The 27,814-nt window shown below is 48.4% G+C and overlaps 1 protein-coding gene across 1 annotated transcript in view; it reads left to right on the top strand.

Moving 5' to 3' along the window:
- Window positions 1–27,814, top strand: part of ADCY9 (adenylate cyclase 9) — a 106,776-nt gene that overhangs the window by 69,799 nt on the left and 9,163 nt on the right. Inside the window, exons 2-9 of the mRNA XM_063935023.1 lie at window positions 10,948–11,138; window positions 12,710–12,811; window positions 15,553–15,773; window positions 16,381–16,483; window positions 16,766–16,974; window positions 19,588–19,747; window positions 22,617–22,765; window positions 22,858–22,899. Of these exons, the coding sequence (XP_063791093.1) occupies window positions 10,948–11,138; window positions 12,710–12,811; window positions 15,553–15,773; window positions 16,381–16,483; window positions 16,766–16,974; window positions 19,588–19,747; window positions 22,617–22,765; window positions 22,858–22,899 (1,177 nt within the window). The remainder of the gene's footprint in view (window positions 1–10,947; window positions 11,139–12,709; window positions 12,812–15,552; window positions 15,774–16,380; window positions 16,484–16,765; window positions 16,975–19,587; window positions 19,748–22,616; window positions 22,766–22,857; window positions 22,900–27,814) is intronic.

Raw genomic sequence — 27,814 nt, forward strand, 5'->3', positions numbered from 1 at the left:
TAAAATTGCGAACGATGTATTCGCAATATTGCGATTACAAACTACTTAGCAGTTTCAGAGTAGCTCCACACTTACTCGGCATCTGCGATCAGTTCAGTGCTTGTCGTTCCTGGTTTGACGTCACAAACACACCCAGCGTTCGCCCAGACACTCCCCCGTTTCCCCGGCCACTCCTGCGTTTTTTCCGGAAACGGTAGCGTTTTTTCCCGCACGCCCATAAAACGGCCTGTTTCCGCCCAGTAACACCCATTTCCTGTCAATCACACTACGATCGCCGGAGCGATGAAAAAGCCGTGAGTAAAAATACTATCTCCATTGTAAAATTACTTGGCGCAGTCGCAGTGCGAATATTGCGCATGCGTACTAAGCGGAATTTCACTGCGATGCGATGAAAAATACCGAGCGAACGACTCGGAATGAGGGCCCATGTCCTGATATACTCTGTGCTGCTGGCCCTCCCCTAGGGGTGCTAGTGGTGTGTTACCTCCACAGTGTTTGTTCCCAGAGTGTAAATCATATGTGTAGCAAGCTTGGTGTAAATTGCTTCAGGCATTCCAGAGTTATGCTGTCTGCTGAAAAACTCTGTGCTGCTGCCTCACCCCTAGGGGTGCTAGGGATGTCTTATCCTCACAGTGTTTGTTCCCAGCTTGTGAGTCATATGTGTACCAAGTTTGTTGTAAATTGGTCCAGGCATTCGGGAGTTATGCTGTCTCCTGAAATACTTTGTGCTGCTGCCCACCCCTAGGGGTGCTAGGGGTGTCTAACCCCCACAGAGTTTGTTCCCAGATTGTAAGTCAGATGTGTACCAGGTTTGGTGTAAATTGCTCCAGGCCTTCCACAGTTTTGCTGCCTGCTGACTAAGGGGTACATTTACTAAGCAGTGATAAGAGTGGAGAAGTGAGCCAGTGGAGAAGTTGCCCATGGCAACCAATCAGCACTGAAATAACATCTATAATTTGCATACTATAAAATGATTCAGAGCTGCTGATTGGTTCGTGGGGAAATTTCTCCACTGGCTCACTTCTCCATTCTTATCACTGCTTAGTAAATGTACCCCTTACTCTGTGCTGCTGTCCCACCCCTAGGGGTGTCTGACCTCCACAGTGTTTGTTCCCAGAGTGTAAGTCATATGTGTACCAAGTTTGTTGTAAATTGCTGCAGGCATTCCAGTTATGCTGTCTGCTGAAATACTCAGTGCTGCTGCCTCACCCCTAGGGGTGTCTTCCCCCCACAGTGTTTGTTGCCACATTGTAAGGCATCTGTGTACAAATTTTTGAGTACATTGCTCCAGCAATTCCGGAGCTATGCTGTCTCCTGATATACTCTGTGCTGCTGTCTGCCCCCTAGTGGTGGTAGGGATTTCAAATTGTTTTAGTTGCCTCCGCCGTGTTTCAATACGCTTGTATGTAAAATTTGACGACCTTCGCTTGTAAACTGTGGATTTGTATAGAAGGACAGAAGGACAAATTTTCATTTTTATATAGTAGATAATATATCATCTTATCACTATTAATATTATGTAAACAAATAGATTAGGGATAGATATATAGATCATTTGAGAGAGATTATATAGAGGGGGCGTGGCTTCGATCAACTGGGGGAGTGACCATGGTGCGTGGGCGTGGCCTCACGGCACAAACACCTGTTTCTGTCATTTTGGGGGCTTAGATAGATAGATATCTCGCGGATGTATGTAGTGATGTTTAGTAGGACTCATTTTTGCGTATTTACCCGGAAACTCTGAGCCGGAAGTTTCTCTCCGTCTGTAAAATCTGCGTTACTTGGTCTCATCGAAGCGCACACATGTAATAGAAGCGTCTCATGGGCATGTAGCCATGATTGCACCATGTTTAGCACCATACATGTCGAGCGGACGCCTCTTACACCTAGCTAGCCAGATGCAGGCGTGTCACACTGACATAGGCGGCCATGTTCGGCGTCGTACGTATGCTGAGGGGACGCCTCTTGCTCATAGCTAGCCAGATGTCGACATGTCACTCTGACACAGGCGGCCATCTTTAGCTGGAGAATCTGCGCATCCCTACAGCTGGTGCAGTCTCAGTAGGAAGACTATCAGCCGCGGCATTAGCATAAGGGCAACTTCTCCAGTTTATCTTTCGGAAAGGCTTGATACATCTCGCCCTTAATGACGCTACTCAGCACTGCTGTGCCAGTAGCCACACATATTAGATACTTTGGCCCAGATTTATCAAGCCTTGGAGAGTGATAAATTGCATGGTGATAAAGAACCAACCAGCTCCTAACTGTCATTTTTCAAACACAGACTGAAACAGGAGCTGATTGGTTGGTACTTTATCACTCTCCAAGGCTCGATAAATCTGGGCCTTTACATTGAGAATAAGATGATGTGGTAGTAGGGCACTGAGGGAAACTCTCTATTTGCCGTCTGCTTACCGATCTATGGAGGACTCTCCCTCAGTAATACTCCCAGAGCCGGACAGGGACAAGGTAGCGAAGTAGCAATGCTACTTTCTCCACACACCTAAGTTACATGCCTGAGCGGCCGAGCCCGGCATGCCACTGACAGTGCCCTCACAACAGTGATCAGTTGGCGACGATGTGTGTGCAGGAGCTGATAATGAGGAGTTATATAGGCACACTCTAGTGGATGGCTTTCGCTGATATTGCAGAGTTACTGTATATAGGCACACGTTAGTGGATGACTATGAACAGCCCAGTAACCAGTGGTGTAGATTTATTGATAGATAGCGGGTACAGCCGTACTCACTGTTACATGCACACTGGTAGATGGAGCGTAGCTTGAGCGGAGCAGGGTTTCCTACAGCTCACCAGCCAGTGAGTGTATACTGCAAACGGGTAGAGGTGCAGGACTGCTGGAGCAGCTTCCTACATCTCTTACCACCTCAGTCTCTGCCGCATCCTGCTCTCCTGCCTATCTTCTCAGCCTTTTTTCTTGGTGAACTAATTCATGTATTTTGTGCCTCCCCTGTGATGATGACACCCAATTCTATGTGTGCTCCATTGATGCCTTCCCTTCCTTGATATCTTGTGCGACCAACTGTCTCTTTCTTATTTCATCATTGATGTCCCAACATGGATGCCCCAAACGAAAGCTCAACATGACTATAACAGGGCTACCATCTTCTATCCTCCCAGAGTCACCAACTCATAGCCAGTGTCTCCCCAGTCCTGTCGCATTCTCATTTGAGCTACTGCTAGAATCCGCCATTTTTTACCCAGGATGCAACTCAAACTCCTATCCACTCTCTCATCACCTTCCACTTCCACTACAGTACCTTAACCTCCTTCTATCTATTCCCCGCTCTTATCTGTTCCCACTATAATCTATCCTGAATGTTGCGGCAATACGCATCGCCCTCTTTCTGCACATCTGCTGCATCATCCACAGATCCCGAACTGGTTTCACATATTTTTACATTCCGATTCAAGTTACTCTCACAAAAGACCTCAACACCACCACCCTGTCATACACCCGCATACTTCATACCTCATTTCTGTCATACTCTCCTCCTGCCTTTGTCCTGCACCTATCCTCTTCACCGATGTCCACCTTTCACTCCTGACAAGAATACCTAATCCCTCCCTATGTTGGAACAGATTTTTACCTCACCCATCTGTAAACGCTCTCTGAAAACTCATCTCTTTATAGAGACTATGCGGCCCCCCTCTTCCCCACTCACACTTGTACACTCTTGACATAGGCCCTAATTCAGACCTGGTCGCACGCAGGCTATTTTTTGCACTGCTGCGACCAGGTAATCGCCGCCTACAGGGGGAGGGGGTAAGCCGCTGGTGATGTCAGGACTCCTCCTCCGGAACGGGTGGACACGCCTGCGTTTTTCCAGACACTCCCAGGAAATGGTGAGTTGCCGCCCAGGAACGCCTTCTGCCTGTCAATCTTCTTGAGATCGCCCCTGCAATCGCTTTCGTCGTAGAAACAGTCGCTGTCCGGCGACCCCCGTTGCCGGACAGTGACGCACCTGCGCATTGCGGACCGCATGCATGCGCAGTTAAGACCCGATCGCAAGGCTGCGCCAAAAATGCAGCGTGCGATCGGGTCTGAGTGACCCCCATAGTTCCAATCTCCAATCTGAGCGGCAATCCAACACATATCCTGAGAAAATCTAGTACAAAAAGAAAAAGGTAACTTTACAGTTATTTCAGTTGCTGTGACATCACATGTGACTCCACCAACCCTCACAGCGCATCTCAGCAGCACAAGTCAGTCACCCTGCCTGCTCTGTTGCAGACACATCCTCTTTCCAATATGGGCCACCTGTGGAAAAGGTGAGAGCGCAGAGCGGATGCGTTGCCTATAAACACTTATGTATTAGCTACGTACGTGCTCTTAAAGCAGCGCACTGTGGGGGTTATTCCGATCTATTCGCACGCAGCGGTGCGAACGGGTCGGAAATGTGCATGCGCGGCGGATGACGCTGCCGGCGAGAAATGTGATCGTTGCGGCGATTGCAAGAAGACGGACAGGCAGGAGGCGTTCCGGGGCGGATACTCACCGTTTTCCAGGCGTGGTGAGTCCAACGCAGGTGGATCCAGGTTTGGAGGGCGGATGTCTGACGTCAGGACCGAGACCTTCATCGCTGGATCCGTCGCACTGGGTGAGTAACTGCAGCCCTGGTCTTGTTTTACTTTAAACTTTTTTAGCATATGCGGGCAGCACAAGCGATCGCAGCCCTGCTATGCTAAAATACACTCCCCCATAGGCGGCGTCACGTTGATCGCACCAGCAGCAAAAGAGTTGCTACGTGCGATCAACTCGGAATGACCCCCATAATCCTGGGTGTTACCATGTGTGTATAGTTGGCAGCTACTTGCAGTGCACACAAATACAGGGATGGCTCTGCGCCGCTAACTTTTACATAATAATGACTAGTAACCGCAGTGAGGATTAGAACACAGACATATGTGCTTGTGAATATGAAAGGGATCCATGGACACGTTACATAAAAACATACTGTTTTGTGTATTGTAGGCAGTCACTCGGTGCAAGGCTCTGGGTCACACAGATAACTCACATCCTACTTAGCAGAACTGATAATAGACTGAGAGGACATGCAGGCTTCCTGCTGACGCTCATTGTGTAATGTACAAACCTTCCGTCCCTGTGTAGGATTTGCAGCTGTCTGAAGCCATATTTGTGTGTGTTCGTATATATATGTTCAGAACTAAGGGCCCGGTTCAGAGCTGATCGCTGCTGTGCGTTTTCGCACAGTGGGCGATTATCGATAGACTGCGCGCGCGTATGCACCGCAATGCGCACGCGCATCGCCAAACAACAACAGGCATCGCCAAACAGCGACAGGCTGGTGCGAAAATTTTAATCGCACACCCAGTCGCAAGGTGATTGACAGGAAGAGGACGTTTGTGGGTGATAACGGACCGCTTTCTGGGAGTGTCAGGAAAAACGCAGGCGTGCCCAAGCACACTTGCACCGGACAAATTACACTCCCTTTTGGGCAGCGACTATCAAACGCAGGACGGCAAAATTAGCAGACCAGCGATCAGGTTTGAATCACCCCCTAAATGTGATTAAAAGTGGGCCCATCGCCTACACACAGTGAGGCCAATTGGCAGCCATCATTACAATGGAATGCAAACATTTGTTTCATAGGCGTAATCATCATTAGTACACGCTTGCACCACCTCTATCCCTGGTGCAAGAGATCCGACGGAGAAACGGCATATTTCATTGTACGTGCAACGTAATTCTGCTACGACATCTAGGACAGCAGATGCATGGAAATCAGATTTATTGTCACGTTCAACCATTGTGGGTACACTAACTCGCCATGCCGATTTCCCCCCCAGGATACCCATTCCTAGGGTAACAGAAATTGCGGCATATAAACTGGATTATATTGTCACTCAAGTAATGAGTGTCAGCTCCTGGGAGGTGAGGGTCTTAAGATGGAAATAAGACTTCCTGAGAACTCTCTGCATCAGAAGGGCTGGTAGATGTAGGTAGCAGAAATGGGCAGGGCTCAGACCATAGTTGCCTACTCTCCAGCATTCTGCACGAGACTCCCTGAAATAGAAGCAATCTCCCGCACTCCCTGCATAGTCCAGCAATCTCCCTGATTGCACCTTATCCCCATTATGCAGCTGTTACATTCTTGGGGGAAAAAATAATACATTTCCCTGCATTGGTTGTAAGGCACAATGATCTCTATGGCTACATGCATGTTAAATAAGGTTTCTCATGGCCACTTACAGTATATGGAATCTCTTGTAAAACACAATACACAAACAATTCCTGGAAAATATTGGTGTATTTTCTTCAACAGGTATATCTTACTAACTTAGGGGCTTATTTACATTTGGATGTAAGTAATTTTTACGACCCGCCTCCCAGATGTACTGTAGAAGTATACGCCCGCGCTGATAGGTGCTGCTTTCACAATCTCCTTGAAATGCTTTTTCAAAACTAGGTGAGTATGGCTCAGACATGTTTTAGATGGGTGCAGATCTTATGTGGAAAGTGGGCACCCTCGTATAATGGTGCCTCATCACCTCACTTCTCCTGGCTGGCATATACCAACCTACCTTACTTGAGTTCTTGCACCCTTGGGCTGACCAGGGCCTGGTTTTTGAGAATTTAATGCTATTCCATGGAACCTTTTTGTTTTTTTTTATCCTGTGATCTTCACATTGACATACATGTTCCTTGGATTTAAGTTGTAGATGCCTATGGAGCCTTTGGGATAAGACCCCTCAAATAAATGATGGACTGAGTGGCCATAACTCAGTTTCAAAAAATATTCCGCTGATTAACAGGTGGGATATCAAGGCTGGCAGTGCTTGAGAGGTGCTAGATGCGTCTATCTGTAAGTCTAGCCACACCCTGCCTAGGCCTCAGGAGAAGGCCTACATGGTTCGTCAGTTTGGTCCAATAGTAAACAGATCTGTGACTTCTGGCTTCTGTTTCCTATATGACCATGGGATGAAAAGTTCAGGATTATAGTGAGAATGTGTTTCTGAACCCACAAAACACTACAAACCTGTCCTTTTCAGGTCACCGTCATGATGTGGACTTAGGGTCATTGCAGGAACTCCATCCTAGTCTGCACATGGTTACATTCCCTGCAGGAATCAGGCACCTACAAAAAAGGGGTGCAGTTTGGTTTGCTGGCGGTCTGGGTCCCGGCGACCAGCATACCGGCGCCGGAATCCCAACCGACGGCATAATGACAGCTGGGCGAGCGCAAATGAGCCCCTTGCGGGCTCACTGCGCTCGTCACGCAGCGGGCACGGTGGCACACTACGCGTGCCACGCTATCTATTCTCCCTCCAGGGGGGTCGTGGACCCCCAAGAGGGAAAAAAGGTGTCGGTATGCCGGCAGTCGGGATTCTGGTGCCAGTATGGTGGTCGCCGGGAGCCCGGCCGCCGGCAACCTAAAGACAACCCCAAAAAAGCTGCTTCCTGGTGGCCTACAGCCCTCCAACACTTTCGCCCACTAGAGAAGGCCACACTGATTGGATAGTTGCTGTCATTTGTAATCCGTGTCTTTACACCACACCACGCTCAATGGCTGCTTCTCTGAACAGCTGTTTGTGTACAAAGACACAAGGATCCAATGCATATCGACATTCTGACAAACCATGTTGTCAGGTAGCATGGTCGCTGGCAGTAAGGCGCCAGAGACATTGTAACGGCGATGGTATCGCAGTCCCAAGCTGTGACGCGTCCCAGAAACAGTTGCGACACGTGTTTCAGTAGCCACTCCCCCGTTACCACTCACAAATGCTCCCTATCAGTCACTTTGTGAGCCAATCCTCACTGCAACCTCCGTCGCAAGACCATCGCAGCACATGCGTTTAATACGCATGCGTGTCTGCAAAAACAATTTCTGCACTGCGTATAAACTCAGCATTGCATTCATCTCTGTATCAGTAAATAACATATTTATATCTAGACGTTCAGCAGAGAAATTGGCGCATTAATTATAACGTATAACGTTGAATACTATTTGTATATTTGTGTTGTGTGAAACAAGTGGTAAAACGAATTGTGCATCAGCTACAGCTGGAATATTGCAGATGTCCAATACGGCTGCCTCCATATGCCTCAATATCGGCACACCGATGGGAGCAGGTTGCCTGTTACGTCCGCCATGTCTGGAAAGTACGTGTATGGCAAATGTTGGTGATCCAACTATTGCACGGTATTTAATGACGCACTAAACAAAAAACTATTTTAAGATGGCAGATTTCTGGTGCCACAAGCGGGCTGAGAATATTCAGGTCTGGATTCGGTCACTTAAATACCATCCTCTGTCCTGGGTATTGATGTATGAGGTAATAAAATCAGGATCAACAGCTGAATTATTTATTTCTCCAACGTGATAGCAAGGTCTCCACCTAACACGTCCGAACGGGTGAAGCGCGTGTGACAGCTCTCAGGGTCACTGCGTGTCACTCATTAAAGAGACAAGTACATGTAATCACACTGGAGCTCTGCCTACATTTCCCCGTACAGGGCGCCAGAATTCTGCTCACTTGTGTATAGTGAGGCTCATTGTTTCGAACAAAGAATTTCCACGGACAAATCTTTTGATCTGGTAACTTTATGGTTGTACGCAAATAACGCCTATTTCTGCACGTCCAAATATGCCTCCATATACGTCTGCATGTTGAGTAACATTTGTGCTTAAATCTAGTATATAGATATGTCCAGCACAAATATGTGCAAACACAGTGGAAGCTGCTCAATCAATCTGGCATCACCCAATCAGGTGCATGAAAGGGAGGGGTCACAGAAAAGAAATGGGGGGATTTCCCCCCCCCCCCTCCCCCCACGTATCACCCTGCACACTACTTGCAATAGTACTTGCAACAATACTTGAAAACTATATGGTAATAGAAATTCAGAGATATTTGTTGCTTGCATTTGCAAATAGATGGTATGCTGCGGGGCCCCTTCACGGCTTCTCTGATTACTGGCAGTCCCTACACTGCATGACAACAGTACCCACTCAGGGCAATATAATTGTGTACTATAAGGACTCATGATAAAGGCACATACAAAAATACACCCAAATTGAGGGCTAGTTACCTAGGAGCATGCAACGAATATCTCTGAATTTCTATTACCATATAGTTTTCAAGTATTGTTGGAAGTACTATTTAGTGTGCAGGGGGATACCTAGGGGGAAAAGCTCCCCCCCCCCCCCTTCTGTTTTCTGTCAGCACAAATATGTGTCAGTCGTCATCATGCAATCAAAAAATGTACGTCATGTGTAGGAACATATTTCACCTATATACCAAAATAAGATGCATCTTACAGCAGAATGCTTAAATTGTGTCTGCACAGAACTATTGCACACCACATCTCCTTTCTAAGTGAGAGGGGCGACAAACGTCACATAGGTGCAGCTCAGTAATGGTGCAAATGCCCCTGAGTCCATCTCTAGTCGCCACTATGTATGTAATTATGTTTAACTGTAAATATTCCCATATCTGTTCCTCACACATCTCTACTCTGTGCTTCTGGGGACCCTGCTCCTTTCACTATATAACTCTGTCTGTGGCTTCCTGCTGCCTCCATTCCCCTCCTCACATCATGTCACTGCCCCGTCACATACAGCCCTGTCCTCACTGACACATCACTCCACCTGATATACTCTGTGCTGCCGGACACCCAGCTCCTTCCACTATCTAATGGTGCCCATACACTTGTGAGATAATCGGTGCTAACCTTCGATTTCGACCGCATCTGTGAGAGGAATAGAAGGATTGTATGCACATTTTAGGTACCTTTTGACGCAATGCGCGGGCATGCCAGTTGAATCTCACATAGTATAGAGTATGCCTCCTTTCTCCTCCTCACATCATGTCACTGCCCCGTCACATGCAGCCCTATCCTCACTGTCACATCACTCATCTCCTGATATACTCTGTGCTGCTGGGGACCCTGCTCCTCCCACTATATAGAGTAACTCTCAGTCTGTGGCTTTCTGCTGCCTCCGATCCCCTCCTCACATCATGTCACTGCCCCTGTCACATGCAACCTATCTTAAATGTAGAGAAGCAAACAAGTGGGGAAGTTTCCCTCAGGCACCAACCAGCCTGTCATTTTATAGAATGTACTTGGTAAATGATAGCTAGAAGCGGATTGGTTCCCGTGGGCAACGCCTCCATTTGTCCTCTTCTCCACTCTTTAGCTTTGATACATCTCCCTCTAGGTCTCCGGAAAACTGGAAACAAAATAAGGAGACTGTGTGACTACTGCTCAATGTAGCCGCATTTCTGAGCACAACACAACACAGGACAGGGCTGGGAATGCACCTACCCTGCACCCTTACTATATAGCTCAGTATTAGATGTCACTAATCTGTCCTCTTTCTGCCCATCTCCTCATCCCTCAAGTGGGCCGAAGCCACCCGCTGTGCTGTATTGTGCTGCCAATGACCTGACTGGTTCTTATCCCTGCGAGGCAGGAGACGGTTAGTGGGAACAGAGCGGCGCACCTAAGGAGGCCATGTGCCATTTATTAAATGCCATCACCTGACAGGAGCATAATACATAAATAACGGTCCTGTGTATCTGGCCGATTGTCCATTGTGTGGAGAAACGAGGAGAGCCTCGGGAGAATTGATGGCCTCTGACAGTCGCCTTCTGTCTGGTGTCACAAGGTCCAATTACCCAGACACGCATCCTGCATTGTGGTTTTGTTCTTGGCTTGGAAAGAGAATAAAGCACTTTATATTGGTACAGTGCTTTCTTTATAAGGCATTCCCTGCACAAAGGTACATTAAAAAGGTTTATGCATGGCCGCGTGGGGGGCAGAATAAAGAGGTTTCATGGTATGAGAAGGCACACCGCATATATTTACCCTTTGGAACTTGCACCGATTGGAGATGTCAGCTGTGACCATTTACTGACTGGTCACCTCTGATTGTAAGCGGAACGTTTTCATCTTTCCCACAGGACTGAAGACCTACCTGATCTCCGGGCGCAGGCCGAGGGCCCCCAGTTGCAGCTGCTCCCAGACTCTGCTCCCATCGCAGGAGGGACCAGACCCCGCCGTTGGCTCACAGACATTGTGTGGTGCAGGGGCCCTCATCCCGGACAGCGCCAGTGAGTCCCTTCTTCACTGCTCTCACGTGGAAAAACTCAAGGTACGTAACACGCTGTGCGGGGTAGTGAGTGCCCCCCGCCCCATCAGGGTCTGGCAGTTATATGGGGGAAGAAACACACGGCATATCAAAGGTAGATGTCACAACTGCCATCCTGACTCTGCAGCCGCGAGCAAGGGGTTACTGACTGATCTCAGCAGAACGCCAACAGGCTTTCCCCAGGAAGACTCCCCTGCCACCCTTTGTCCTCATTAGCTGCAATTAATTACATAATCTACCCCCCGGGTCCTGCTCCCCGTGGAGGCAGTGCAGCTTTAATGAGGCTCACATTGATTCCCAATCTATTACTGTCCCCGGGCCACCTGCAGGGAGTGCGACAAAGCACAAGCAGGCATCACATGCGTAACGTAAGGGGCCGAGTGTATCACATTGGCTGGTACTTTATCTCTCTCCAAGCTATAAACACATCTCCCCCTATGTGACTATGGACATACATCAATATTAATGGGTTCCCTCTGCAACACATGAGCATGTATCGGGATGCAGTCAATTTCCGACAATCAAATCCCGACGGTCGAAATGCCGACAGCAATTGACCGACGGTCAAAATCCCGACAAGGTCAAAATGCTGACGCGGACAAAATACCGACATTTAAAATACAGACAAGGTCAAAATACCGGCATGTAAAATGTTGCCAGGTCAAAGTGCCGACATGAGTTTTTCATGATTGAAACCGACTTGTTCACACTTTACCATCCCAGTGGAACTGGAGGGGGAATATACTACCGGGAAATATAATACGGGGGAATATAATAGTGTGCCCGAAGCATGGCAATCGCAGCGAGCCATGCGAGGGGACGCGGTACACTTATATGGTGTGCATGTTGACCTATGTTGACATACACACAAAAACCCCCAGTGAAAAACTCATGTCGGCATTTTGGCCTGTCGACATTTTACATGTCAGTATTTTGGCCTTGTCGGTATTTTAAATGTCTGTATTTTGTCCATGTCGGTATTTTGACCTTTTCGCGATTTTGACCGTCGGTCAATTGCGGTCGGGATTTCGATTGTAGGTATTTCATACCGATCTCCGTGTATCACGCCTGCTTCTCAAATTATAGCATTATAATGCCAAGGGGCCTTATGTATTAAGACTTGGAGAGTGATAAAGTACAAGCCAATAAGCTCCTAACTGCCATGTTATCACTCTCCACTCTCTTAAGTGCATAGACACTTAAGTCCCGCAATACAGCAGGACCTCTCCCCATTAGTTACATTACCACCGGTATAAAATATTTCACTGTGCATGCTTTTTACATTTATTTTAAATTAATATTTTAAATGCGTCAGGTCAGACGCCGCCCGCTGTAATGATAGGGACAGGGTCGCAGATCACGCTCATTTTCCCCGTAGACTTTTACCCCGTGAACTGGAGTTTCATAGGAATGCAGTCGTTTAATGAGGAAGGTTGAACAGTGGCCAGGTTTTGAGCTTATGCATTTATCTTTCACCTTTGCAAATCGGTGCTGGCAATCGGAAGTCATTGGTAAATGTGAATGTATGTATAAATCCAATGGTTTCACAGGTTTCCTCTGTTGCCTATTTGCAGAGCTGTCCATCCTGCGGAGACCCCGGGACCAGAGATGGAGCGGAGGAAGGGGCAGCTGCAGCCAACGGGACCCCAGAAGAGTGGAAAGGAGGGGGCACTCGGGTAGGAGCAGCTAATGCATGCTGATGATCGTGGGAAGGGTAGAGATGAAAGGGAAATACTGAGAACAGTATATGGCTGGTGCAGAGCCTCTAGAGCAGAGGTTCTCAAACTCGGTCCTCGGGAGCCCACACAGTGCATGTTTTGCAGGTAACCCAGCAGGTGCACAGGTGTAATTACTCACTGACACGTTTTAAAAGGTCCACAGGTGGAGCTAATTATTTCACTTGCGATTCTGTGAGGAGACCTGCAAAACATGCACTGTGTGGGGTAATGAGGACCGAGTTTGAGAACCTCTGCTCTAGAGTATCATGCACTGAGCAGTGCTCTGTAACTAACTAGGTGTATGCAACTACACCCAATGCATCTCAGCCACACAACTAATTGTGACTGATGCGGCAGAACTGGGCTGTAGCAGTGTAATACTATATAGGCTTAGCGAGGACATGAGGCCTTATTCAGAGTTGATCGCAGCAGCAATTTTGTTAGCTAATGGGCAAAACCATGTGCACTGCAGGTGGGGCAGATAGAACATGTGCAGAGAGAGTTAGATTTGGGTGGGTTATATTATTTCTGTGCAGGGTAAATACTGGCTGCTTTATTTTTACACTGCAATTTAGATTTCAGTTTGAACACACCGCACCCAAATCTAATCTTTCTCTGCACATGTTATATCTGCCCCACCTGCAGTGCACATGGGGGGGTCATTCCGAGTTGATCGCTAGCTGCCGTTGTTCGCAGCGCAGCGATCAGGCTAAAAATCAGCATTTCTGCGCATGCGTATGCACGGCTGCTAAAAGTAGCCAGCGTGCGATCAACTGGGAATGACCCCCATGGTTTTGCCCAACTGCTAACAAATTTGCTGCTGCGATCAACTCTGAATTACCCCGCATGTGCACTGCAGGGGAGGCAGATATAACATGTGCAGAGAGAGTTAGATTTGGGTGGGGCTTGTTCAAACTGAAATCTAAATTGCAGTGTAAAAATAAAGCAGCCAGTATTTACCCTGCACAGAAACAAAATAACCCACCCAAATCTAACTCTCTGCACATATCGAGCAGGTATTCAAATGATATATCATGCCCAATCTCCTTTCTAAAGTGATACCCGTTATTACGTACAGTAATCAGGTTTAGCTGCGTAAAGGGTTGGGCGCCCACGCTACCCTGGGGGTAGCAAGCTAAAATGATTATACCACGCCCGTCAGCAGAAACAGAATAGGTGTGGAAGGGGGTGAAAAGAATTGAATACCGCCCGTTATATCTGCCCCACCTGCAGTGCACATGGGCCCTCATTCCGAGTTGTTCGCTCGGTAAAAATCTTCGCATCGCAGCGATTTTCCGCTTAATGCGTATGCGCAATGTCCGCACTGCGACTGCGCCAAGTAAATTTGCTATGCACTTAGTAATTTTACTCACGGCTTTTTCATCGTTCAGGCGATCGTAATGTGATTGACAGGAAATGGGTGTTACTGGGCGGAAACAGGCCGTTTTATGGGCGTGTGGGAAAAAACGCTACCGTTTCCGGAAAAAACGCAGGAGTGGCTGGAGGAACGGAGGAGTGTCTGGGCGAACGCTGGGTGTGTTTGTGACGTCAAACCAGGAACGACAAGCAGTGAAATGATCGCAGATGCCGAGTAAGTCTGGAGCTACTCAGAAACTGCTACGAGGTGTGTAATCGCAATATTGCGAATACATCGGTCGCAATTTTAAGATGCTAAGATTCACTCCCAGTAGGCGGCGGCTTAGCATGAGCAAATCTGCAAAAATCCGCTTGCGAGCGAACAACTCGGAATGAGGGCCATGGTTTTGCCCCTTAGCTAACAAATTTGCTGCTGCGATCAGATCTGAATTAGGCCCACGGTAACATACAGTAAGTGCAGGCAATGCAGAGATAGGGCTGGTGAAAGTGCGCACGGAAAATGATGGGGGCTATGAGACCAATTGTACGCCATTCCAGGTGTGTGTAACTCAGCATATATAGGCGTTTAGTTCCATGTGCCGGAGCAGTTACAGCCAACATGCATTCAGCTCTGCACCGGCCCCAAAGTGTTGTAGACAGAAGGGAATTTGACGTGGGTAGAAGGAGAATAACAGAATACTGGAAAGGGGTGAAAGGGCTGAATATGAGGATGAGAGATTATGGTGGTCATTCTGAGTTGATCGCTCGCTAGCTGTTTTTAGCAGCCGTGCAAACGCTATGCCGCCGCCCACTGGGAGTGTATTTTAGCTTAGCAGAAGTGCGAACGAAAGGATCGCAGAGCGGCTACAAAATAATTTTGTGCAGTTTCAGAGTAGCTTCAGACCTACTCAGCGCTTGCGATCACTTCAGACTGTTCAGTTCTTGTTTTGACGTCACGAACATGCCCTGCGTTCGCCCAGCCACGCCTGTGTTTTTCCTGGCTCGCCTGCGTTTTTCCGAACATTCCCTGAAAACGGTCAGTTGACACCCAGAAACGCCCACTTCATGTCAATCACTCTGCGGCCAGCAGTGCGACTGAAAACCTTCGCTAGACCTTGTGTGAAACTACATCGGCCGTTGTGAAAGTACGTTGCGCGTGCGCATTGCGCCGCATACGCATGTGCAGAAGTGCCTTTTTTTGCATCATCGCTGCGCAGCAAACAATTTCAGCTAGCGATCAACTCGGAGTGACCCCATATGTGCGATTAAAATGACAAAGGGACTGACTTTGGATTTAATATATAAAATTCTTGAAACCTCTTTACTTCTTTTTATGTCTCCAGCCAACAGCCATCGGGCGCCACTTGAAAACCCAGAATGGGCTACTAAGTCCCCCTCCAGAAGAAACACTGAACAACAGCCAGGCCTCCTTGTATGAGATGCTTCAAGAAAAAGGCCGCTGGTGTGGAGTTAGCATGGACCAGACGGCCCTGCTCCCTCTCCGCTTCAAGAACATCCGGGAGAAGACAGACGCTCATTTTGTGGAGGTCATTAAAGAAGACAGGTAAATTATTGGATAGGGAAGCGGACAGGACTTTCTACAATGACTACGCTTGTCTGGACAGACAGCGCCATGGGGCCAAGATATAATAACCAATGATTTATAGGCACTGGCCCGGTTTCAGAAATATAGACACTAGACGTAGCGCCTGATTCAGAAACATTGACGAATGCTGTGGCAGCTGTGAATGTGTGTGCAGCGGCTTGTGCAAACATATGCAAATGCCGCAGCTGTCGCAGATCAGTCGATTACTGAATTTTGAAGTCGCCCTATGACGGCCCAGCATTGCTGCACGAGGTAAGACGGCATAGCCATTGCATCTGCATACGAGATTGCAGTCGCAGGCTGCGGCATGCTCAGAAAACAGTCACGAGGCCTGCACCTGTGCCCCCACTTCCCGTGACTGCCCCCAAACGGTCCCTGACTGTCAATCCCTGTCAGCATAGCTGCTTTGAATCTGGGGGCTGTATCGCCAAATGGCGCTGGTGCCCGCAAATTGACGGCTATTCCATCTGGGCCATGTAGCCAGGTCAGGCCACGATCTGAGATATTCTGTAGCCACACGAACGAGAGGCTCCTTACTGTACACTGACCCATCTCTCTCTTGCAGCTTAATGAAGGATTACTTCTTCAAGCCACCAATTAACCCACTGAGTCTGAACTTTCAAGACAAGGAGCTGGAGACTTCATATCGAGCCAGCTACCAGGAGGAGGTAGTTCTCAGTGCAGGCTTTGTGTATATGGGAGATTGGAATAATTGCCTGCTAAAACTTCTGTTTGCCTGTTGTTGGCGATGGAGCCTCCCAACTAAATCCATACTCCCACTGTGTTCTGTCCATTTGGAATAAGGGAGCGGTTGCCCACGCATGTGACTAGCCGTGTTGTACTGATCTGTTTTCCATGCATGCTGCTGGGCAACGGGCTCCCAATGGAGAAGTGCTAGCACAACCAGGGAAATGGGGGAATACTAACTCCATGTCTCCATGTCCCTCCAGGTCATGCGCATGGCTCCAGTGAAGACCTTTGCTAGCGCCACCTTCAGCTCTCTGCTGGATGTTCTTCTCTCCTTCTTCATCTTCCTGCTCCTCTCCGTCACCTGTTTCCTGAAGCCAGGCGCGGTTCCTGCATTCCCACCAACGCCGGCACTTGCTGTGCTAGCAGTCTGCGGCCTCCTGGGATTTCTGTCCTTGCTCGTCTCTGTCAGGTGAGCCAACATGAAAATGATTGGCTGCTGTACCGTGGCCCACCCAAGCTCGGAGTTCCCGATTGTCCACCAGTGTTGTAATGGTGGATGTATCTATTAACAAGGGGTTACTTTGAAACAGTGCAAGTTGTTGGGTCAGGTAACGGAAAGAAGAGCCTACAAAATGAACAGTTAATGCATAATCTTCAATGTGCCATAGATAGGGCGGGCAGAAGGTCCGTTTGATGGCAGAGGAGCCTGGGCGGTGATCTCCTGTCTTCTCAGACTGAACTACTATGTGATTCTACAACATGGCTGCGAGTTGCACTGCTAGGCGACCCCCTTCCTGGCCCGGGCCCCTGGCGAGAGCATTCTTGGCCAAGGGGTAGATACGCCCCTGGGTGACTTTAGCAGATAGATGTGGTGATGTTAGCATATGCATAAGTCAGAGTCAGGTAGGTGGAACACCTCGTTTTCTCAACCCTTCGTCCCTGCACAGAAATGTGATAGAAGCAGTTAAGTACCATTTATTGCATATTGGTCCAGAGCAGTGGTGGCTCCTACCTGCCATCTTCCGGGGGGCTGCTGGCTCCTCCCACTGCTCTGCCCGCAGTCCGCACCTGGAGGCTATGCCCGCACTTGCCACTGCGCCGCCTGATGCACCGAGGGTGGGGGTAATAACAAAATCCACTACAGGTTTGTCCATGTGTACAAGCCACAGTCAGTGTCAGGAGAGAAGAAACCCTCCCCAACACTGGCTTCTATGGACTGCCTAGGATGCAGCCCATGGAAGCGCATTATGGCTGCTAGGGAAACCTGTGCATGCGCACCCCCTTTCTCCCCTGTGGCTTCTAGGGACTGCATCGGCTGCAGCCCTAGAGCACATTACATCTGGCAGAAGCCCTATCTGCCAATCACAGGCCAGTATGTGAATAGCAGATAGTGCTTTCTATAGTAAGCCACAACAATTACTGGGGTCTCACTGGTGGTGGTGGATACTTACCGCGGGGGGGTGACAAAGGAAATTTCTGGCCGCTGGGACAATGACTGTCTCCGTTGTACTGAAGGTGGCCAGATGACGTCTAAGAAAGAGCCCAAAGATATAGAGTAACACGGTCCAGCACAGATCAGTGTGGGTGTTATCCGCACAGACATGATCCTGGAATCCAAAGAACTTCTCACTAGCCTGTTGTGTGCTCACTATACATCTGTATACTCTGTACGTCTGCTGAGACAAAGCAGGAACACAGGCTTAGAAGAAAACTATGTGGATAATACCTTTATGTTCTATGGAAACACCATAAACCTCATCTTATGACATTTACATATATATATAAAGCTCCTTTCAGTGTATAAATACGAAATCCTGTGAGCTCCAGATAGATAGATCATTATTTTTAGGCTCCGTTCCCCACCCCGTCGGTGCAGCACGTGTGCCCAGCTCGCTGGAGTGCTTTGCTGCGGCACTGATGCAGCGTTAGGGGGAACCTCCGTGCTTATTAAAACATAATAATAATGATGTCCAATTGATTTGCAAATTATTGTTATTAACTTTGCTGCTGCCTTCCGGTGGAAAGATAAGCGCGTACAATAGAGATTCTCCTTGCGGATTACAGCTGACACATCAATTCGGGTTGCAAAAAAAACCCCCAAAACAAAGCAAAAAATAGTACTTTGCGGTCTTCTACCCCTCTCGGTTCCCTATTCATTACATGATGTGAGTTGTTGCTTTGTTGAAACAATATTTGTGCGCTCTGCAGAGCCGTTAACCCTCGGTAGTGCACAGAGGCGTGGAATTTCCAATGGGTTTTTTTTTTTCAGCCGTGAGACAGCAGTATAGGGGGGTATTCAATTGATGTCGGATCCTTTCCGACATTTCAATATTCAATTAGCGGATTTGGCCGTGCTCGACAATGTCAAACTGACTTTTTTTTTTTTAAAGTTGGATTGACATTGGGCCTAATTCAGACCTGATCGCTGCTGTGCGATGCATTTGTACCTGTGCGGCGGGGCAGAGCCAGGCATGCGGGGCGGACTAGCGCTGTGTGGGGTGTCCCCACGCATGTCTGAGTAAATGATCATAGCCGTGCAAAATTTTTGCACGGCTACGATCAACTCTGAATTAAGGCCATTGTCGGAAACGGCTAAAACCTGTCAGATTTGGCTGCGAATCCGACAAAACACATGGATCCGCGCCTAATCCAGCGTTCCACGTTTTCTGACAAGTCGGAATTGCCGACCTGACGGAAAAATGGCAGCCTAACTGAATAGGTCGAAACACTATCTGACCTAAAAATGTTGGAAACTGCCGTCTTTCCGACAAGACGGCAGTTCCGACTTGAATTGAATACCCCCCATAATCAGTAGTAAGGATTTACTATGGTTACATTATTGCTTCCCACTTCACCGCCATAAGATGCGAAGCAGAAGTGCTATAGTGACCCAATAAGTTACACATATGAGCTGATATCCCTCCTGGAAAATGTTATCTTGTGAGGCCCAGTTTTATGACACTGCTTATATTTAAAAGGCACAAAATGCATAAAAGATAATTCTCCAGCAAATAACAGGTGATTTTAAATCCTTCCGTTGCCTTAGACTCTTTCATCCGCTCTCCCTCTGTGCATTCCCCAGGATGGCGTTCTATTTGGAGGATACGTTCCTGTGTACCAGGCGGCTCTTGGAAGTTATCTCTGGCTGGCTGCCCCGTCACCTAATTGGCACCGTGCTCGTGTGTCTCCCCGCAGCAGTCGTCTTCTCCTACCTGACCGCGGACTTCTACACCAACACACACGTATGGATGCTGTTGTTTAGGGTGGACAATGTTTCCTTGATATGGCAAAGAGCAATTTGCATAGCAATAGGGGTATCCCCTGCCCCTTACAGAGGAGGATATACTGCATTCGGAAGGTGTTGGGTTTCCATCCTTCGGATTTGCAGAATGACATTAGCTGTGTGCCTCCCCTGGTATCGTGATTGGACGGCAGCTATACTTTCAGCGAGGCATCATGTGTGACCCAGGGGAACTTTATAGCGGAATGCACATTTCTATGCACACATAGCAAAAAATATATATTATTGAAATGTATAAGTATGACACGCGTAATAATGACTACCCCAATATCTTTTCTCTGTAATGTACAAGTATGACACGCGTAATAATGACTACCCCAATATCTTTTTACTCTCGTGAGTTAATTAAGACATAGTTAGGTGCCACTTGGAGGGAAAACCGCATTCATTTCTGTATTGGTATAAATGTGGCGCCCTACACGGGCGGTCATTTTATAGCTGAATGGGGATAAATAGGCATATTGGAGTGGAAAAGTTACGCTACACAATTGTTATTTGAACATTTTTTTTGAAGAAGCCATTGCAAGGAGGAAGTGAAAACCGGAAAATATATGCGTGGGGTTACTGTATACGTATGGGATTACTGTATATGAGTGGGGTTACTGTATACGTATGGGATTACTGTATATGAGTGGGGTTACTGTATATGAGTGGGGTTACTGCATATTAGTGAGATTACTGTATATGTGTGTGGTTACTGTATATGAGTGGGGTTACTGTATATGAGTGGGGTTATTTTATATAAATGGAATTACTGTATATGTGTGGGGTTACTGTATATGAGTGGGGTTACTGTATATTAGTGAGATTATTGTATATGTGTGGGGTTACTGTATATGAGTGGGGTTACTGCATATTAGTGAGATTACTGTATATGAGTGGGGTTACTGTATATGTGTGCGGTTACTGTATATGAGTGGGGTTACTGTATATGAGTGGGGTTATTTTATATAATGGAATTACTGTATATGTGTGGGGTTACTGTATATGAGTGGGGTTACTGTATATTAGTGAGATTACTGTATATGTGTGGGGTTACTGTATATGAGTGGGGTTACTGCATATTAGTGAGATTACTGTATATGAGTGGGGTTACTGTATATGAGTGAGATTACTGTATATGTGTGGGGTTACTGTATATGAGTGGGGTTACTGTATATAAATGGGATTACTGTATATGCGTGGGGTTATAGTATATGAGTGGGGTTACTGTATATGTGTGGGGTTACAGTATATGCATGGGGTTACAGTATATGTGTGGGGTTACTGTATATGTGTGAGGTTACAGTATATGTGTGGGGTTACTGTATATATGTGGGGTTACAGTATATGAGTGGGGTTACAGTATATGAGTGTGGTTACTGTATGAGTGGGGTTACTGTTTATGTGCAGGATTACTGTATATGCGTGGGGTTATAGTATATGAGTGGGGTTACTGTATATGTGTGGGGTTACAGTATATGCATGGGGTTACAGTATATGTGTGGGGTTACAGTATATGTGTGAGGTTACAGTATATGTGTGGGGTTACAGTATATGTGTGAGGTTACAGTATATGTGTGGGGTTACAGTATATGTGTGGGGTTACTGTATATGTGTGGGGTTACAGTATATGAGTGGGGTTACAGTATATGAGTGGGATTACTGTATATGTGTGGGGTTACTGTATATGCATGGGATTACTGTATATGAGTGTGATTACTATATATGCGTGAGGTTACTGTATATGTGTGGGGTTACTGTATATGCGTTGGATTACTGTATATGAGTGGGATTACTGTATATGAGTGGGGTTACTGTATATGCGTGGGGTACTATATATGAGTGGGGTTACAGTATATGAGTGGGGTTACAGTATATGAGTGTAGTTACTGTATATGAGTGAGATTACTGTATATGCTTGGGGTTACAGTATATGAGTGGGGTTACTGTATATGAGTAGGGTTACTGTATATGCGTGAGGTTACTGTATATGAGTGTGGTTACTGTATACACGTGGGATTGTGTATATGAGTGGGGTTACTGTATATGAGTGAGATTACTGTATATGCTTGGGGTTACAGTATATGAGTGGGGTTACAGTATATGAGAGGAGTTACTGTATATGAGTGGGGTTACTGTATATGCGTGAGGTTACTGTATATGAGTGTGGTTACTGTATACACGTGGGATTGTGTATATGAGTGTAGTTACTGTATATGAGTGAGATTACTGTATATGCTTGGGGTTACAGTATATGAGTGGGGTTACTGTATATGAGTAGGGTTACTGTATATGCGTGAGGTTACTGTATATGAGTATGGTTACTGTATACACGTGGGATTGTGTATATGAGTGGGGTTACTGTATATGCATTGGATTACAGGGCTGCACAAGCGATCACAGCCCTGCTAAGCTAAACTACACTCCCCCATAGGCGTGTACTAGTTGATCGCACCAGCAGCAAAAAGTTGCTGGCTGCGATCAACTCGGAATGACCACCAAAATCCAGCAATGTACTAAGAATTAGCGACAATAGTGACATCACTGAGACGATACTCTCATACAGCAGTAACTACTTAGGAGGCTGACACGTGAACGTATAATTGTCATTAACATTACACCTAAAAACCTAGCAATACTGCTAAATTGTGTTCCATCCACTCATTTGTCCCCTTAAACACCTACTGTTAGTGGTGGGCTGCTGGCACTGAAAATCATCTATCACAGAAACACACTCTGATTATGTAATCTGGGTAATGAGGATTGTTGTGTAGACCTGTAGAGTGCTGCCCTCTGGTGGTCACATTGTGTCTCTGTACCTCCTACAGTATACCATGTTCCTGTGTTCCGCTCTTGTGATCCCTATGGTGCAGTACTGTAACTTCTGTCAGCTGAGCTCCTGGCTGCGATCCTCTCTTGCAACTCTGGCCGGTGCGGCGCTGCTGATTCTCCTGTATCTGCCGCTGTTTCCAGCCAGGTATGTGGGGGCCGCTGGGGGAGAATGCAGAGCAGATTAGATGCTTTATTCGTTTTAAATAATGTTAATTGTTTATTTCTTTTTTTTTCTAGAGCCCCAGTAATACCAGAGTCTGACATGGAAACAAACTACAGGTAAGATGAGATATGGAGAATCAAATGGACGTTCTTATGGCGACATAATCACAGCTCACTATATAGCATCAGGAAAATTCCGTCAGGGTGTATATTTACTATTGGGCGTTTGCCGGTGGGTTCTACAGCGGCAGCAGAAATAAATTCTAAACCAGCCTAACCGGCTAAACCAACCAATAGTAAATATACCCCCAGACCATTAGATGTAATGGCTTTTTGTTACAATTGTATATAGTGTATACTGTATATGATGGGCTTGATTAAAACATATGTGCAGCATTTAACTCAATATATAAAACATTATGGACAATGATCAATGATCAGGGCTGTTCTTTCTGTGAGACCATCAGGGCAGGCGAACATCTCACCTTGTCTGACTGTGCTGAGCTTCTACTAGGGACACATCCACAAAGCACATCCCATCCTGGTGCCATGTGATCAAAGCACACTCCATCCTGGTGCCACATGCACAAAGCACATCCCATCCTGGTGCTACGTGATCAAAGCACACTCCATCCTGGTGCCACGTGCACAAAGCACATCCCATCCTGGTGCCATGTGATCAAAGCACACTCCATCCTGGTGCCACGTGCACAAAGCACACCCCATCCTGGTGCCATGTGATCAAAGCACACTCCATCCTGGTGCACAAAGCACATCCCATCCTGGTGCTACGTGATCAAAGCACACCCCATCCTGGTGCACAAAGCACACCCTATCCTGGTGCCACATACACAAAGCACATCCCATCCTGGTGCTACGTGATCAAAGCACACCCCATCCTGGTGCTACGTGATCAAAGCACATCCCATCCTGGTGCCACGTGCACAAGGCACACCCCATCCTGGTGCCACATACACAAAGCACATCCCATTCTGGTGCTACGTGATCAAAGCACACCCCATCCTGGTGCTACGTGATCAAAGCACATCCCATCCTGGTGCCACGTGCACAAAGCACACCCCATCCTGGTGCCACATACACAAAGCACATCCCATCCTGGTGCCACATACACAAAGCACACCCCATCCTGGTGCCATGTGATCAAAGCACACTCCATCCTGGTGCCACGTGCACAAAGAACATTCCATCCTGGTGCTACGTGATCAAAGCACACCCCATCCTGGTGCACAAAGCACACTCCATCCTGGTGCCACATACACAAAGCACATCCAATTCTGGTGCCACGTGCACAAAGCACACCCTATCCTGGTGCCACATACACAAAGCACATCCCATCCTGGTGCCACGTGCACAAAGCACATCCCATCCTGGTGCCATGTGATCAAAGCACACTCCATCCTGGTGCCACGTGCACAAAGCACATCCCATCCTGGTGCTACGTGATCAAAGCACACCCCATCCTGGTGCACAAAGCACACTCCATCCTAGTGCCACATACACAAAGCACATCCCATTCTGGTGCCACGTGCACAAAGCACACCCTATCCTGGTGCCACATACACAAAGCACATCCCATCCTGGTGCCACGTGCACAAAGTACATCCCATCCTGGTGCCACATGCACAAAGCACACCCCATCCTGGTGCCACATACACAAAGCACACTCCCATCCTGGTGCCATGTTCACAAAGCACACTCCCATCCTGGTGCCAGCGCACAAAGCACACCCCATCCTGGTGCCACATACACAAAGCACACCCCATCCTGGTGCCACATACACAAAGCACATCCCATTCTGGTGCCACATACACAAAGCACACCCCATCCTGGTGCCATGTGATCAAAGCACACTCCATCCTGGTGCCACGTGCACAAAGAACATTCCATCCTGGTGCTACGTGATCAAAGCACACCCCATCCTGGTGCACAAAGCACACTCCATCCTGGTGCCACGTGCACAAAGCACACCCCATCCTGGTGCCATGTGATCAAAGCACATCCCATTCTGGTGCCACGTGCACAAAGCACACTCCATCCTGGTGCCACATACACAAAGCACATCCCATCCTGGTGCTACGTGAGCAAAGCACACCCCATCCTGGTGCTACGTGATCAAACCACATCCCATCCTGGTGCCACGTGCACAAAGCACACCCCATCCTGGTGCCACATACACAAAGCACATCCCATCCTGGTGCCACATACACAAAGCACACCCCATCCTGGTGCCATGTGATCAAAGCACACTCCATCCTGGTGCCACGTGCACAAAGAACATTCCATCCTGGTGCTACGTGATCAAAGCACACCCCATCCTGGTGCACAAAGCACACTCCATCCTGGTGCCACATACACAAAGCACATCCAATTCTGGTGCCACGTGCACAAAGCACACCCTATCCTGGTGCCACATACACAAAGCACATCCCATCCTGGTGCCACGTGCACAAAGCACATCCCATCCTGGTGCCATGTGATCAAAGCACACTCCATCCTGGTGCCACGTGCACAAAGCACATCCCATCCTGGTGCTATGTGATCAAAGCACACCCCATCCTGGTGCACAAAGCACACTCCATCCTGGTGCCACATACACAAAGCACATCCCATTCTGGTGCCACGTGCACAAAGCACACCCTATCCTGGTGCCACATACACAAAGCACATCCCATCCTGGTGCCACGTGCACAAAGTATATCCCATCCTGGTGCCACGTGCACAAAGCACACCCCATCCTGGTGCCACATACACAAAGCACACCCCATCCTGGTGCCATGTGATCAAAGCACACTCCCATCCTGGTGCCAGCGCACAAAGCACACCCCATCCTGGTGCCACATACACAAAGCACACCCCATCCTGGTGCCACATACACAAAGCACATCCCATCCTGGTGCCACATACACAAAGCACACCCCATCCTGGTGCCATGTGATCAAAGCACACTCCATCCTGGTGCCACTTGCACAAAGAACATTCCATCCTGGTGCCACGTGCACAAAGCACATCCCATCCTGGTGCCACATACGCAAAGCACATCCAATTCTGGTGCCACGTGCACAAAGCACACCCTATCCTGGTGCCACATACACAAAGCACATCCAATCCTGGTGCCACGTGCACAAAGCACATCCCATCCTGGTGCCATGTGATCAAAGCACACTCCATCCTGGTGCCACGTGCACAAAGAACATTCCATCCTGGTGCCATGTGATCAAAGCACACTCCATCCTGGTGCCACGTGCGCAAAGCACATCCCATCCTGGTGCTACGTGATCAAAGCACACCCCATCCTGGTGCACAAAGCACACTCCATCATGGTGCCACATACACAAAGCACATCCCATTCTGGTGCCACGTGCACAAAGCACACCCTATCCTGGAGCCACATACACAAAGCACATCCCATCCTGGTGCCACGTGCACAAAGTACATCCCATCCTGGTGCCATGTGATCAAAGCACACTCCATCCTGGTGCCACATACACAAAGCACACCCCATCCTGGTGCCATGTTCACAAAGCACACTCCCATCCTGGTGCCAGCGCACAAAGCACACCCCATCCTGGTGCCACATACACAAAGCACATCCCATCCTGGTGCCAGTGCACAAAGCACACTCCCATCCTGGTGCCACATACACAAAGCACATCCCATCCTGGTGCCACGTGCACAAAGCACACTCCCATCCTGGTGCTAGTGCACAAAGCACACCCCATCCTGGTGCCACATACACAAAGCACACTCCCATCCTGGTGCCACGTGCACAAAGCACATTCCCATCCTGGTGGCACATACACAAAGCACATCCCATCCTGGTGCCACGTGCACAAACATACTCCCATCCTGGTGCCAGCGCACAAAGCACACCCCATCCTGGTGCCACATACACAAAGCACACCCCATCCTGGTGCCACGTGCACAAAGCACACCCCATCCTGGTGCCACGTGCACAAAGCACACCCCATCCTGGTGCCACATACACAAAGTACATCCCATCCTGGTGCCATGTGCACAAAGCACACCCCATCCTGGTGCCACGTGCACAAAGCACACACCATCCTGGTGCCACGTGCACAAAGCACACCCCATCCTGGTGCCAGTGCACAAAGCACACCCCATCCTGGTGCCAGTGCACAAAGCACACCCCATCCTGGTGCCACATACACAAAGCACATCCCATCCTGGTGCCACGTGCACAAAGCACACCCCATCCTGGTGCCATTTGCACAAAGCACACCCCATCCTGGTGCCACGTGCACAAAGCACACCCCATCCTGGTGCCAAGTGCACAAAGCACACCCTGGTGCCACGTGCACAAAGCACATCCCAACCTGGTGCCACGTGGTCAAAGCAGACCACATCCTGGTGCCAGTGCACAAGTAACACCCCATTCTGGAGACACGTGCACAAAGCACACCCCATCCTGGTGCCACATGCACAAAGCACACCCCATCCTGGTGCCAAATGCACAAAGCACACCCCATCCTTGTGCCAGTGCACAAAGCACACCCCATTCTGGTGCCACGTGTACACAGCACACCCCATCCTAGTACCATGTGTACAAAGCACACCCCATCCTGGTGCCACGTGTACAAAGCACACCCCATCCTGGTGCCACATGCACAAAGCACACCCCATCCTGGTGCACAAAGCACACCCCATCCTGGTGACATGTGCACAAAGCACACTCCATCCTGGTGCCGCACACCCCATCCTGGTGCCACGTACACAAAGCACATCCAATCCTGATGCCACATGTACAAAGCACACCCCATCCTGGTGCCACGTACACAAAGCACACCCCATTCTGGTGCCACAGACAGAAAGAACACCCCATCCTGGTGTCAGTGCACAGAGCACACCCCATCCTGATGCCAGTGCACAAAGAACACCCCATCCTGGTGCCAGTGCACAAATAACACCCCATTCTGGAGACACGTGCACAAAGCACACCCCATCCTGGTACCAGTGCACAAAGCACAGCCCATCCTGGTGCCACATGCACAAA

Source organism: Pseudophryne corroboree, chromosome 7, assembly GCF_028390025.1.
Source record: "Pseudophryne corroboree isolate aPseCor3 chromosome 7, aPseCor3.hap2, whole genome shotgun sequence".
Lineage (NCBI taxonomy): Eukaryota > Metazoa > Chordata > Amphibia > Anura > Myobatrachidae > Pseudophryne > Pseudophryne corroboree.